The 12,392-nt window shown below is 55.5% G+C and overlaps 1 protein-coding gene across 3 annotated transcripts; it reads left to right on the top strand.

The window, feature by feature from the left end:
• The first annotated feature begins 1,475 nt into the window (after positions 1–1,475).
• On the top strand, positions 1,476–9,681 carry Nr1d1 (nuclear receptor subfamily 1 group D member 1). 3 transcript variants are annotated; one of them, XM_048366662.1, is made up of 9 exons: positions 1,843–2,143; positions 2,262–2,521; positions 5,113–5,457; positions 5,731–5,819; positions 5,925–6,069; positions 6,740–7,383; positions 7,692–7,877; positions 8,340–8,550; positions 9,180–9,681. In XM_048366662.1, exons 2-9 carry the CDS (start codon positions 2,491–2,493, stop codon positions 9,377–9,379), a joined length of 1,851 nt encoding a protein of 616 aa, XP_048222619.1. In that variant the 5' UTR covers positions 1,843–2,143; positions 2,262–2,490; the 3' UTR covers positions 9,380–9,681. The 3 variants fall into 3 exon arrangements, with proteins under 3 accessions (XP_048222620.1, XP_048222619.1, XP_048222618.1); XM_048366661.1 differs by having other exon boundaries at positions 1,843–2,521; XM_048366663.1 differs by lacking the exons at positions 8,340–8,550; positions 9,180–9,681 and adding an exon at positions 7,997–8,322 and having other exon boundaries at positions 1,476–2,521; positions 7,692–7,952.
• Positions 9,682–12,392: the final 2,711 nt, after the last annotated feature.

Below are 12,392 nucleotides of genomic sequence, written 5' to 3'. Positions count from 1 at the left end.
TGCAGTGTCCAGACTGGTCTCGAACTCCTAGGCTCAAGTAATTTTCCTATCTCAGCCTCCCAAGTAAGTGGACCTATAGATGCCTGCCACTGTACCCGTCCCCTAACCTTTTCTCTGCGTTGTCATGTTTCTCAACCATCCATGAAGGCTGCCCTGGAGCCGCCTGTGAACAAGTGGAGAAGGGCTTCCTCCATGAAGAAAACTCATCCTAGAATCACTGGTGATAAGGAGGACTTGGCAGAAGCTGGAGGTGGCCCAAGCTCAGATGACTGAGGAAACTTCTACTTCTCATGCAACCCAAAACCTCTAAGAGCTCTGCTTGAAACCTAGGGACCTGTTTTTCACCACTGGGGCAATTGCTGCCCTGAAGGTAGATTATAGATGTTTCTAAACCCTATGCTCAGGGTTCCACTTGCTCATCTAGCCATCATCTCTCTGAGAATAAGGTGATCCTCAGAAAGGTGAAACAAGCCATCGATGTCTGATCTTGGGTCAATCTAAGTTTCATTTTTCTTTTTCAATGAAATGGGGGGTGGGGGTGGGAAGAGTCGGGCACTGGTGGCTCACACCTGTAACTGTAATCCTAACTACTCAGGAGGCTGAGATCTGAGGATCATGGTTCAAAGCCAGCCTGGGGAGAATAGTCTCAGTGAGACGCTCATCTCCAATTAACTATTCAAAAGCCGGAAGCGGTGCTGTGGATCAAGAGGTAAAGTGCTTGCCTTGAGCACAGAGAGGCTCAGGGACAGCACCCAGGCCTTGAGTTCAAGCCCAATGACTGACAAAAAAATAAAAAGAATGGGAGCGGGGTGGTGGTGGTGCAGGGGGGTGGAGACAGTCAGGCACTTGTAATCCTAGCTAATCCGGAGGTTGAGATCTGAGCATCAAGGTTTGAAGCTAGCCAGGGCCGGCAGTAAAGTCCATAAGATTGCCTCCAATTAACCAGCAAAAAGCTGAAGTGGAGCTATGGCTCATGTGAGCAAAAAAGCCAAGCATGAACACAAGGCCAAGTTCAAGCCCCAGTGCCAGCACCAAAGAAGAAGAAGGAGAAGGAGGAAAAGAAGTAGGAGAAAAAAGAAGAAGGAGAAGGAGGACGACGATGAAGGAAGACTAAGATGATCATCATGTTTTCTTCTATAGAGCTTGGGGTAGCACTACTCACCCCCATACCCCTGCCTTCTTCTGTCCCATTACTTTAGGACTTCAAAACACTTTCACCACGAGGATCCCCTCTGTTGTCCTTTTTATTCCCCAAAGGGAAGTGACTCATCCCAAAGTCACCTTGAGTGGGTGGTGTAATGTCATACAAGCAAACAGGGAGTCCCTGGGGACATCCCCACCTTTGTGACACTCCTTTCCCTTGGGATGTTCTCCCTAAGAGGAGTAGAAGGGAAAAAGGGGTCACACTGCCTTTCCATTTCAGGCCTTGACCCTCCACCAGAAGGTAGATTGACCTGTTGACTCCAGAGAACTCTCCTTTCCCTCCTTGCCTCTCCCAGTGTCACTGGCAAACCTCCGGGGTGAGGTCAGTCCTGCAATCACGTGAATCTCTCACGTTTGCAAGGTTTGCAGAAAGAGCCTGTTAGCTTTGATCTCCCAGGGAGCAGCCAGGCTTGCCAGTCCCTCCCCAGGAATTCACATGCCCTTGCCATACAGGCTTTCCAAACACGCCACCCAGTCTCTCCAGCGGACCCCACCCAACTCCACTTTCGGAAGCTCCTCCCAGCTGGCAACCAGAACTTTTGCGAGGCAATAGGGGAAAGATATGCAGTCCGCCCACTTTACCGGCGGACTACAAATCCCAACAGCCCTGGCTCTGCGCAGGCGCGCGGCGGCTCAACGTGCCGGGTGCTGGAAAAGTGTGTCACTGGGGCACGAGGCGCTCCCTGGGATCACATGGTACCTGCTCCAGTGCCGCGTGCGGCCCGGGAACCCTGGGCTGTTGGCGCCTGCGCAGAGCCCTCTGTCCCAGGGAAAGGCTCGGGCAAAAGGCGGCTGAGATAGGCAGAGTGAAATATTGCTGCTGAGGGAACGTAGCAGGGCACACGTCTCCTCTTTGCGTCGGGGTGCCCCGTTTCTCCCATCACCTACTTACTTCCTGATTGCAACTCCCTCTCTGGGACTTTTGCACCGGGCGCTCCAGGTTCGCTATCCCGCAGTGCTGCGGAGCCTTCAGGCAGTGCCACCCGGTGCACTGCAGACACCCGACCCTCCTTGATACCTTCCAGCCAGAACTACTGCAGGCTGATTTCCCTCCACAGGCACTCCCTGCTCTTCCCATGCAAAGCAGATCTCCGTTGCTTCAGCGTCCAACCCTTCTGCAGAGCTGCAGTCCAGCCACCCCAAGACCTTGCTGCGGAGGAGTCCTGACTGCGAGCCGCGGGGTCCACTTGCCGCCCTCAGCCAGCGCCCCGGGGGCCAGAGCGACCGTCGCAACCTCCCGTTTGTGTCAAGGTCCAGTTTGAATGACCGCTCTCAGCCGGTGAAGACATGACGACCCTGGACTCCAACAACAACACAGGTACTAGACTCTTTTTTTAGATCGTCCTCCCCTCCTTGTTCTGTCACTGTCTCCCGACTTCTGTGGCTGGTAATGAAAGGAACTTCAGCAGGGACGGGGGATTCCCTCCGCCCCGAGGGTTGGCGAGCGAGCCCAGCAGCCGGGTCCTGGGGTAGAATTTCCGGAGGGGGTTGCCCCTGCCTGCCGGGGATTGCGCTCCCCTGAAGCGCACCAAGGCTCGCTCCTTCCAGCCGGAAGGACTCGAATTCCCGGCTGGAGGAAATCGAGAGCCGGTACTGGCGGTGAGGCGAAGCGTTTAGGGAGACTGAGGGCTTTGGACAATTACCCTGGAATGTCCCTATCTGTCCGTCTCCTGAAGCTGGGGGATGCCTGACCTCCGAAGGAGGACCTCTTCCCTCTTCGTCTCCCCCCTTTTCTCTAGTCCCCTCAGGCACCAGAACATCTGAGAAGCAGTGGGGGGCAGGGAGGGCTGAGGGAATGGGTCGGGTCTCACAAGGAAAATCCTCAGTGACAGTGGGGACCCGCACTCAAGGAGTCCCGCGCGTGGTGCTGGGCCACCGGGCTGGCCGACTAGCTCGGGTAAGGCTCACATGGCCTTAGAGCCGGGCCCACGTGCTGCATTTGTTTTCATTCAGCCGAAGCCGTGGCCGCCACCCCATTGGTTGTTGCCTCCCGGCCCCGTTACATAATGAGCTCCGCCCCCCCGGTTACCCCGGCAACGCGTGTTCCCTTTTCTCCTCCCTGAGGTTGTCCCGGCCTCAGCTGGCGTTCTGGTCCCAGCCCCGAGACGTGGGACGCCAGGGAGGGGCGGGGCCGGGGCGGGGCTGCTGCGGGAAGCTCGGGGTGGGCGGGGCCTTGAGTTCCGGGGTTCCTCGTTGGGGAGCCACGTGCGAGGGGCACACGTGGAGCTGGGACGTGAGGCCGGCTGAGGCCCGGGCTCCCCCGCCCCGCCCTGCCAAGATCTGGGTGAAGCTGGGCTGACTCACCGCCCCCGCCTGCCTGCCTCCTTTTCCTGTCTGCCTGCCCATCCCCTACCCCCCCCCCCAACACCATTGAGGCAGACTAAGGTGAAGACCGCTCTGACCTCCCCTGGCTTCAAGTTATGCTCCCAAAAGGGACCTCACTCCTAAGCACTGTTTTCTCTTTTATTCCATTTGTACTTCACTGGACCGCGTTGAGACCCAGCCCCATCAAATTTCTCCCAGCATCTCCCTTCCACCGCAAGCGCCTTCTTCCTCCTCCGTCTCCCAAACAGAATCATAGCTGACACACGGCTTTTCAGCTCTTTTGCTTTCTATCAGAGAGAGGAAAACAAGCCCAGTAAAGGGGAATTCGTTTCCTAGGGGGTCAAAGCAGATTTGGCAGTAATGAATTTGGTGATTACTAGGCTGTCTGGAGTGAGCCCCTTGCTTCAAAGTGGGAAGTGTCTTTGGGTGATGGTCTCACTCCCCTTTTGGAGATGGGTAAACTAGGTCAAGTTCATTTACCACCAAATAAATACCCCATCCTCCACTTCAGCCCTGAAACTGTAGGAGTGAGCATGTTGTGAAACTATTTTATAGGGAGCTGGGTTCACCCTGACCAACCTTGAGCTATTTTAAGACTGCCCTGCCCAGTTTAGTGTGTGTCAGTGGGTGAGCAAGACATGTGCCTCGGTAGACATGGTGGCATGGCATGTGTCAGCTCACACGTGTCCTGGGATCCTCCCTTCTTCCACCCTACCCATGACACACTAAGCTAGGTCCTTGGCAGAGGTGTGGCCAGCCAGGTCACCCTTTTCTCCTACTCATACCATGGGAACTGAGACACCTGGTTAACAATGTAACCAAAGGGCCAAAGTCCCTGAGTGGTCAGAGAGCTAAAGTTGTCATCAGATTTAAGATCTGGAAGGGGGAATTCCGGAGGCCGAGGCTGGACAATTTGTACCTCTCTTCTACGTTCTTCAGTACATACCTGCTAAGTCTTTTCTGAACGCAGAGATAGTCACAGTGACTCATAGTTTGCAGGCCAGAAGAGCCAGGCTGGGCCAGTTTCTTTCCTATAGTACCTTTTACAAATGGTCCCCAGTTTGGGGAGAACATGTGACTGTCTTACTTTTGTAAGACCTCTGTTCTCTTGGATGTTAGCCAGCCGCCCCTCACCATCCGTGGTTTTGCAGTATTCACATTGGCAGCTGGCTTTTTGTTTTTGAGACAATACAAATGAATTAGCTGTTCATCTAATCCTGTCTGCCACCTCCAACTAGTTGTAGTAGATAGTCCCCAGAAAAGTGTCTACGGCAGGGGGTCATGTGTGTGAGTGCCCAGAGGTGTCATGCATGACACACAAAATGGAGCGGAAAGTATGGGTACAAAGAATGGGTTGTGGGTTTCAGTTGGCCATGCTATATGTCTAGCCTGTGTAGTTTCTTCTTGTGACTAGATTGGTTATGTCATATCTGGTATGCATGCTGATGAGTTGTTTATTAACTACAAAGTTAGAGATTCCAAAGGGTTAACTTTGAAAAAGAACAGTTTTATAGGGATAAGCATGGTGGTGTCCTAAGACTGACATGGCAGCTGATTCCTGCTTCTTTTGTGTTTTCCTGCCAGGTGGCGTCATCACCTACATTGGCTCCAGTGGCTCTTCCCCGAGCCGCACCAGCCCTGAGTCTCTCTACAGTGACAATTCCAATGGCAGCTTCCAGTCCCTGACTCAAGGCTGTCCCACCTACTTCCCACCATCACCCACTGGCTCCCTTACCCAGGATCCAGCTCGCTCCTTTGGGAGCATTCCACCCAGCCTCAGTGATGATGGCTCCCCTTCCTCCTCCTCTTCTTCTTCTTCTTCCTCCTCCTCCTCCTCCTTCTATAATGGGAGTCCCCCAGGAACCCTACAAGTGGCCATGGAGGACAGCAGCCGAGTGTCCCCCAGCAAGAGCACCAGCAATATCACCAGTGAGTAAATGTCCACCTGATTGGGGGAAGGGAAAGCAGGCCAGAGGGCTCAGTGGGAAGTTGGTTTCCATGTAAGTTATTCTTAGCACCTTTCCTAGTCTCAAGAGTTTTATCCTTGGGTTCTACCAGCCTGTTCAATCCAGGCTGGAACCTGAGTGCCCATAGACATGAGCTTCTCCATAGCTTTTCCTTTCTAGAATCTCCAGCCAAGAAAGCCTCTGTGTCTCAGACCACTCAGGCCTCTGCTTACCCACTGCCTATGTCTTTCCACAGAGTTGAATGGCATGGTGCTACTCTGCAAAGTGTGTGGGGACGTGGCTTCAGGCTTCCACTATGGTGTGCATGCCTGTGAGGGCTGCAAGGTGAGGTGGGGTTGAGGGTGAGGGCAGGGGAAAGGGGACCCCTTCCCTAGTTGTCACTAGGCTCAGCCTACATGCAGATGCTTACTAGTTGCCTTGGCCCTCCAGGGCTTTTTCCGTCGGAGCATTCAGCAGAATATCCAGTACAAAAGGTGTCTGAAAAATGAGAACTGTTCCATTGTCCGCATCAACCGCAACCGCTGCCAGCAGTGTCGCTTCAAGAAGTGTCTCTCCGTGGGCATGTCTCGAGATGGTGAGGCTGCAGCTCTACATCCTCCCCCTTCCTTCTACCCAAAGTTTCTGACTTAATTCCTCCCTTAAAAAAAAAAAGTAGTTCCAAATTGGGGGGGAGTGGGTGCAGTGACTGAAACCTGTAAACCTAGCGACTTAGGACACTGAACAGTCTGAGGGTCATCCACTCACTAGTTCAGGCTAAGCTGGGCCGGAAAGTCTGTGAGACTCTTAGCTCCAATTAACCAGCAGAAAGGCAGAAGTGAAGCTGTGGTTCAGGAAGCAGAGTGCTAACCTTGAGCGGAAAAAGCTAAGGGACAGTGACAGTGCCCAGGCCCTGAGTTCAAACCCTAGTACCAATACACACACACACACACACACACACACACACACACACACAAATTAGTTCTAAACAAAGACACTTTACACCATGAATCTCATTTGCATAGAGGAAGCTCATGTGTTACCTTCTTGGGTAAACACATACTACTCTCCCATTGGCTCTTCTGGTCACCCACCCCTTACCAGAATAGTTACTGGGAAAATCCCTTTGAAAGTGTGTCCTTGCTGGCTTTCATTTTAATGTGGAACCCTAGACATTCAGGGTCTTGCTCTTTCAGGAGGAAGGAAGGAAGAGACACGTTCGAGTGTGTGTGAGAACTTCCTGACCCTGCTCTCTTATCTTGTCACAGCTGTACGTTTCGGGCGCATCCCCAAACGAGAGAAGCAGAGGATGCTTGCTGAGATGCAGAGTGCCATGAACCTGGCCAATAACCAGCTGAGCAGCCAGTGCCCCTTGGAGACCTCATCCACCCAGCACCCCACTTCAGGCCCTATGGGCCCCTCACCACCTCCTGCTCCAGCCCCCTCACCCTTGGTGGGCTTCTCTCAGTTCCCACAGCAGCTCACACCACCCAGATCCCCCAGCCCTGAGCCCACCATGGAGGATGTGATATCCCAGGTGGCCAGGGCCCATCGAGAGATCTTCACCTATGCCCATGACAAGCTGGGCACTTCACCTAGCAACTTCAATGCCAACCATGCATCTGGAAGCCCTGCAGCCACCACCCCACACCGCTGGGAGAGTCACAGCTGCCCTCCTGCCCCCAATGACAATAACACCTTGGCTGCCCAGCGCCACAATGAGGCTTTGAACGGTCTACGCCAGGGCCCCTCCTCCTACCCTCCTGCTTGGCCCCCTGGCCCTGCCCACCATAGCTGCCACCAGCCCAACAGCAATGGGCACCGGCTATGCCCCACCCACATGTACTCGGCTCCAGAAGGGGAGGCACCTGCCAACGGGCCAAGGCAAAGCAACTCCAAGAACGTTCTGCTGGTGAGGGCACAGAGTGGCTATGGCGGGCAGGGTCACAGGAGGACTTCTCTGGGGGACCCTGGGTATTCCCTGGAGGCTGAAGGTAGAGATAGCTTCTTTCTAAGAGGGGATTTCCTGACCTGCAGTCTAGGCTCTGCCTGGGAATCCCTGATTGCCATCTAGCACCTGATTGCTAGTTTTCAGGAAGGACTCTTCCTCAAGAGCCACAAAGTCTAGCCCAGGGAAAAATCTGGAACACTTTCTTGCAGGGCAGCTCATCCAAGCCAGTCTGGTTGATTCTCCCTTCCTCACATCCCTTCCTTCCCTAGGCTTGTCCCATGAACATGTACCCCCACGGACGCAGCGGCCGGACTGTGCAGGAAATCTGGGAGGACTTTTCTATGAGCTTCACGCCTGCTGTGCGGGAGGTGGTAGAATTTGCAAAGCACATCCCTGGCTTCCGTGACCTTTCTCAGCATGACCAGGTCACCTTGCTTAAGGCTGGCACTTTTGAGGTGAGTGACCCCTGTTCACCCCTTGCTTTTGCCCTTGAGAGTCTCAGGACCCAGAAGAATGGCATGGTGTCTGGGGTGGGCAGGGGGTTCTCTGGGCTTCTAAAACTCTAGTATCTGAGGGGGGGGGGCTGAATCCCTTCTGTTCCCACCTCTGGGTGGCTAAGATTTCTGTCATCTCAGTTGGCGTCTAATCCCCACCCATTACATGAAAATAACACCACGGTGCATTGCTATTCCCCTGCCAGATGTGAACAAGCAAACTTGGGTGAAGAACCCATTCCAGATCCCCACCACCACACACACACCCCATTCCCCGCCCCCCCCCCCCCACTGCCCTTTTAGAAACAACTTCCCTACTGAGAAATCAACAGCAGTGCCCCTTGAGCCCTCTGGGAAACTTGAGGGGTAATTTTGCCAGGTGCTGTTCCCGCCTCACCCAGTCTGACTATCTCCCTGATTCAGGTGCTAATGGTGCGCTTTGCATCATTGTTCAACGTGAAGGACCAGACAGTGATGTTCCTGAGCCGCACCACCTACAGCCTGCAAGAGCTGGGCGCCATGGGCATGGGAGACCTGCTCAGCGCCATGTTCGACTTCAGCGAGAAGCTCAACTCCCTGGCGCTGACAGAGGAGGAGCTAGGCCTCTTCACGGCGGTGGTGCTTGTATCTGCAGGTAGGTTCAAGCTCTCGCCTGACCCGGGAGGAGGCAGACGCGGTTGAATTCAACATACCTTTTATGGAGTACCTACTCTACGCCAGGCCCTGCACCAGGCACTGGGGCATACAGACATGATTCAGACACAGTCTAGCTTGGGAAAACAGACTCATGCCCGACTAATAATAAAACAGTGAGATAAGTGTCACATTAGAAGCATGAACCAAGGAAGCACAGACAAAACTATTTCTGCCTGGGGGAGCTGGGGGAAGGAGGTGACACTTGAGTGGGGCCTCAAAGGGACAAGTGAGATGTTGCCAGGCATAGAACAGGGGGGGGGGAGGGCATCCCAGGCAGAGGGAACTACAGAGCAAATAGCAAGGGAGCCTGGTCACATGTGGCCTGTTGAGGGGAGGAGTGTGGTCTTGGGGGGATGGGAGGCAGCCAGCCTGTGGCCCTTGCTCCCAGCATTGGGGCAGAGGCCTGGGAGAAGGAGTAGCGCCCTCCTTCTCCTTCTCCTTCCCCATGGGCCCTCCGAGGGGCTTCAGGGAGAGGCTGCCTTGCCTGCCAGGTCCTCGCAGACCTCCGGGTCCTCGTCAGAGGAGCTCAAGGAGCCTGCCTCACTGCTGTCGTCTTCCTCCCCACAGACCGCTCGGGCATGGAGAATTCCGCTTCGGTGGAGCAGCTCCAGGAGACGCTGCTGCGGGCTCTTCGGGCTCTGGTGCTGAAGAACCGGCCCTCGGAGACTTCCCGCTTCACCAAGCTGCTGCTCAAGCTGCCGGACCTGCGGACCCTGAACAACATGCATTCCGAGAAGCTGCTGTCCTTCCGGGTGGACGCCCAGTGACCCGCCCGGCCGGCCTTCTGCCGCTGCCCCCTTGTACAGAATCGAACTCTGCACTTCTCTCTCCTTTACGAGACGAAAAGGAAAAGCAAACCAGAATCTTATTTATATTGTTATAAAATATTCCAAGATGAGCTTCTGGCCCCCTGAGCCTTCTTGTAAATAGCCTGCTTCCCTCCCCACCCATCACCGTGCTTTCCCATCCTCCCCTATTTAAACCACTCTTGCTTTCCCACCTGCCTCTGCCCTCACCCCCCCCCCCCACTTGTTCTGTTCCTGTCTCAAATCCAATAGTTTACAGCTAAGCTGGCTTCTGTGGTGTGTGCTCGTTTGGGGTAGGGTGGGGATGGATGGGGACTGGTGCCAAGGCTGGGAGGGGGGCATCTCTCCATCTGGTCAGCTTGTGGGGAGGGTACTCTGCCAGCAGATGGGAGGATATAGGGAAACAGCACACAAGTCTAAGGGGGGAGTGCCCAAGGGGGTTATTTTCATCATATATTTATTACATAAATATATAGTAAAATAGACGAGCAACAATTACCATAAAAATATCTTTCTTTAAAATCCTGACCCAAAACACAACGGGGTGAAAAATCGCACATAACAGACATACTGATTGTCAACGTGGGGCAGGAGTAGGAGCCCCCGCAAGTCACCCCTACCGGTCCCACCCCTCCCTGGGGAAGGGACCTACCTCCTTCCCTGTTTCTGGCCACAACCCTCCCTCCCCCCACCCCAGCACCAGCTTCTCATACATTCAGTAGCGCCTCTGGGCAGTGTCTCCCTCCCCCACCCAGGAGTTCCCAGGGCAGCAAGTACTGTCCCCCTTATGGACGGTGTCTGTGTCACGCGCCCTGCCCTCTCCCAGCCCTGCAGACCCACCCCCCCAGGAAGGGGCAGGGGCTCCTCCTCCCCCACCCTCCCCAAGTCTGAGCAGGGAGGAGGCTGGATGAGGTATGTGTGTTATAAGTGATGGGAGGGGAAATACTGAGATGGAGAGGTGAGGCGGGTGGGGGTAGGGTAGTGGTCATGGCTCTGGCACCCCCTTGTCCTGGCCTGGCCTCCTCGTCCTATTCCCAGCAACCCACCCTCCCACCAATACTGCACCTGCTGCCTCACCCTGCCTGCCCTAGTGCCCCGGGCCAACACTGGGGGAGGCATGCTAAGCACCCACACCAAGGCCGTCCCCCCATTAGCACCAATGGCCCCCAGGAGAGGGCCCTGTCCCTCACTTCCACAGCAGGGACTGGGACAGCTGCCTCTAGAGCAGGTACGTGGCACTCCTGAGTCTCCCTGGCTCCTCCCCTACCACGTGTACTCACTCAGACATTCACACAGAGAAACACACACACACACACACACACACACGCACACGCACACCATGTCACCAAGGGGAGGGGGAGAAGCCAAAAGGGAGGGGGATCACAGCTCATATGATTGGGGAGGGACGGGGACTCCAAGTGCTTGTAAGAGAAGAGGCCAAGTATATGGCTAAGAATGGGGCTGGATGGACAGGAGTGGGTCTGTAGGAAGGGGAAAGAGACAGCAGGCAGGTCAGGAACTCCACTGGGCTCCCAGGCAAAGAAGGAAGGTGTGACAGGGTTTACCCATGGGACTGGAATACAGAAACCAGTAACCCAGGAGAGAGAGATGAAAGAGAGAGAGAGAGAGAGAGAGAGAGAGAGAGAGGTGGCAGGAGGGCATAGAGGGAGTGGAGGAAGGATAGAGACAAAGATAGTAGATAGTGCAGGAGGCCCTGTGGCCCCAGAGGCACAGGGAGGGCATATGCACGGGTGACAGTGGATGCTCCCCCAGGCCCTCTACCCAGTGGGAACACCTGAACAGTGAGAGGGCACTGCCCTGAGTGGCAGCACAGCATTGCCTCTGTGGAGTGTGTGTGTGTGTGTGTGTGTGTGGTGTGTGTGTGTGTGTGTGTGTATGTGTGTGTGTTGGGGGCTGTGGCAGGCTGAGGGTCAGAGTGGGGTGGCAGGCTTCCCCACTGCTTAAGACATGACTGCCCCAATAGTGCAAAGCGCAGGAAGCCCTGGCACCCCTCGCTCACCCCCTGCCCCATTCCCCATGGCTTCCGGGGGGGCATCAGTGTCCACCCATCCATCCCTGCCGACATGCAGCCCTGAGCCCAGGGCCCTCTGGTCTGCTCTGTCCCGCCTCCTCCCCTCCCTCTCACCCACGGGAGGGCCAATTCCCTCTCCTTCTCTCCCCTGAGAAGTAGGCTGTAGCCAACAGGGGGAGGAGGGGAGGAGGGGGAGGAGGAGGAGGAGGACGGTAGCTCACCCAAGTACAGACCAACAGAGCACTCCTTCCCAGAGGGTGGGAGGTGGCTCAAGCCAAAGTCCCTGAATTAGAGAGAAGAAGGGAAAGGAGTCCCAGGGGCAAAGGGGCAGCCAGCCTGAAGAGCTTCAAAGAAAACAGGAGGAGCACCAACTGCTTCCTCCTCTGGGGCTTCCACTAAGTGCCACTCATGGAAACATCCCCATTCTGTGCCCATCCACCCGGAGTCTGGGTTGGATGCATTGGGTGGGGGTGGGGGAACAAGGAGGGAAGAAGACAGACGGGGCAAACAGGGCAACAGACCTACAAGGGGTGGAGGCTCTGGGAGATCTCACACACCGCCCCCTCCCCCACCACAGCCGCATCTGGATCGGAGCTAATACTGCAGGATCCGAAAGAGGGAAGGAGCGAGCGTGGGCCACCGTTTTTTCCTGTGTGGGTGCCAAGGTGCAAGAGGAGGGGGGACCAGGAAGGCCCCTGGGGCTGGGCACTTAAAAGGGGAGCTGTGTGGGCAGCAGGGCAGGCTGGTGAGGGGCCAGCTGGCATCCAGCGTGAGAGGTAGATGGAACTCAGCGGGCACGAGTGGCAAAGGACAGAGGAAGTACTGGGGTTCGGGGTGCCAAAGGGGCACAGGGTGGGGGCAAGGCAAGGGGGTGCCAGGACCCTGTTGTGTCAACTCACAGCTCTGATCGGCAGCCCTACCCTTGGGGGGTCTGCTGGGGGG

This window comes from Perognathus longimembris, chromosome 17, assembly GCF_023159225.1.
Source record: "Perognathus longimembris pacificus isolate PPM17 chromosome 17, ASM2315922v1, whole genome shotgun sequence".
NCBI lineage: Eukaryota > Metazoa > Chordata > Mammalia > Rodentia > Heteromyidae > Perognathus > Perognathus longimembris.
Note: the sequence above shows the minus strand (reverse complement) of the source record. Positions and strands in the feature narration are given on the sequence as shown.

Coding starts and splice junctions, on each gene's coding strand:
- Nr1d1 (XM_048366662.1), top strand. CDS start 2,491: ATGACGACCCTGGACTCCAACAACAACACAG. Junction 5,458..5,730: donor GAGCACCAGCAATATCACCA/GTGAGTAAATGT, acceptor GTCTTTCCACAG/AGTTGAATGGCATGGTGCTA. Junction 7,384..7,691: donor ACTCCAAGAACGTTCTGCTG/GTGAGGGCACAG, acceptor TTCCTTCCCTAG/GCTTGTCCCATGAACATGTA.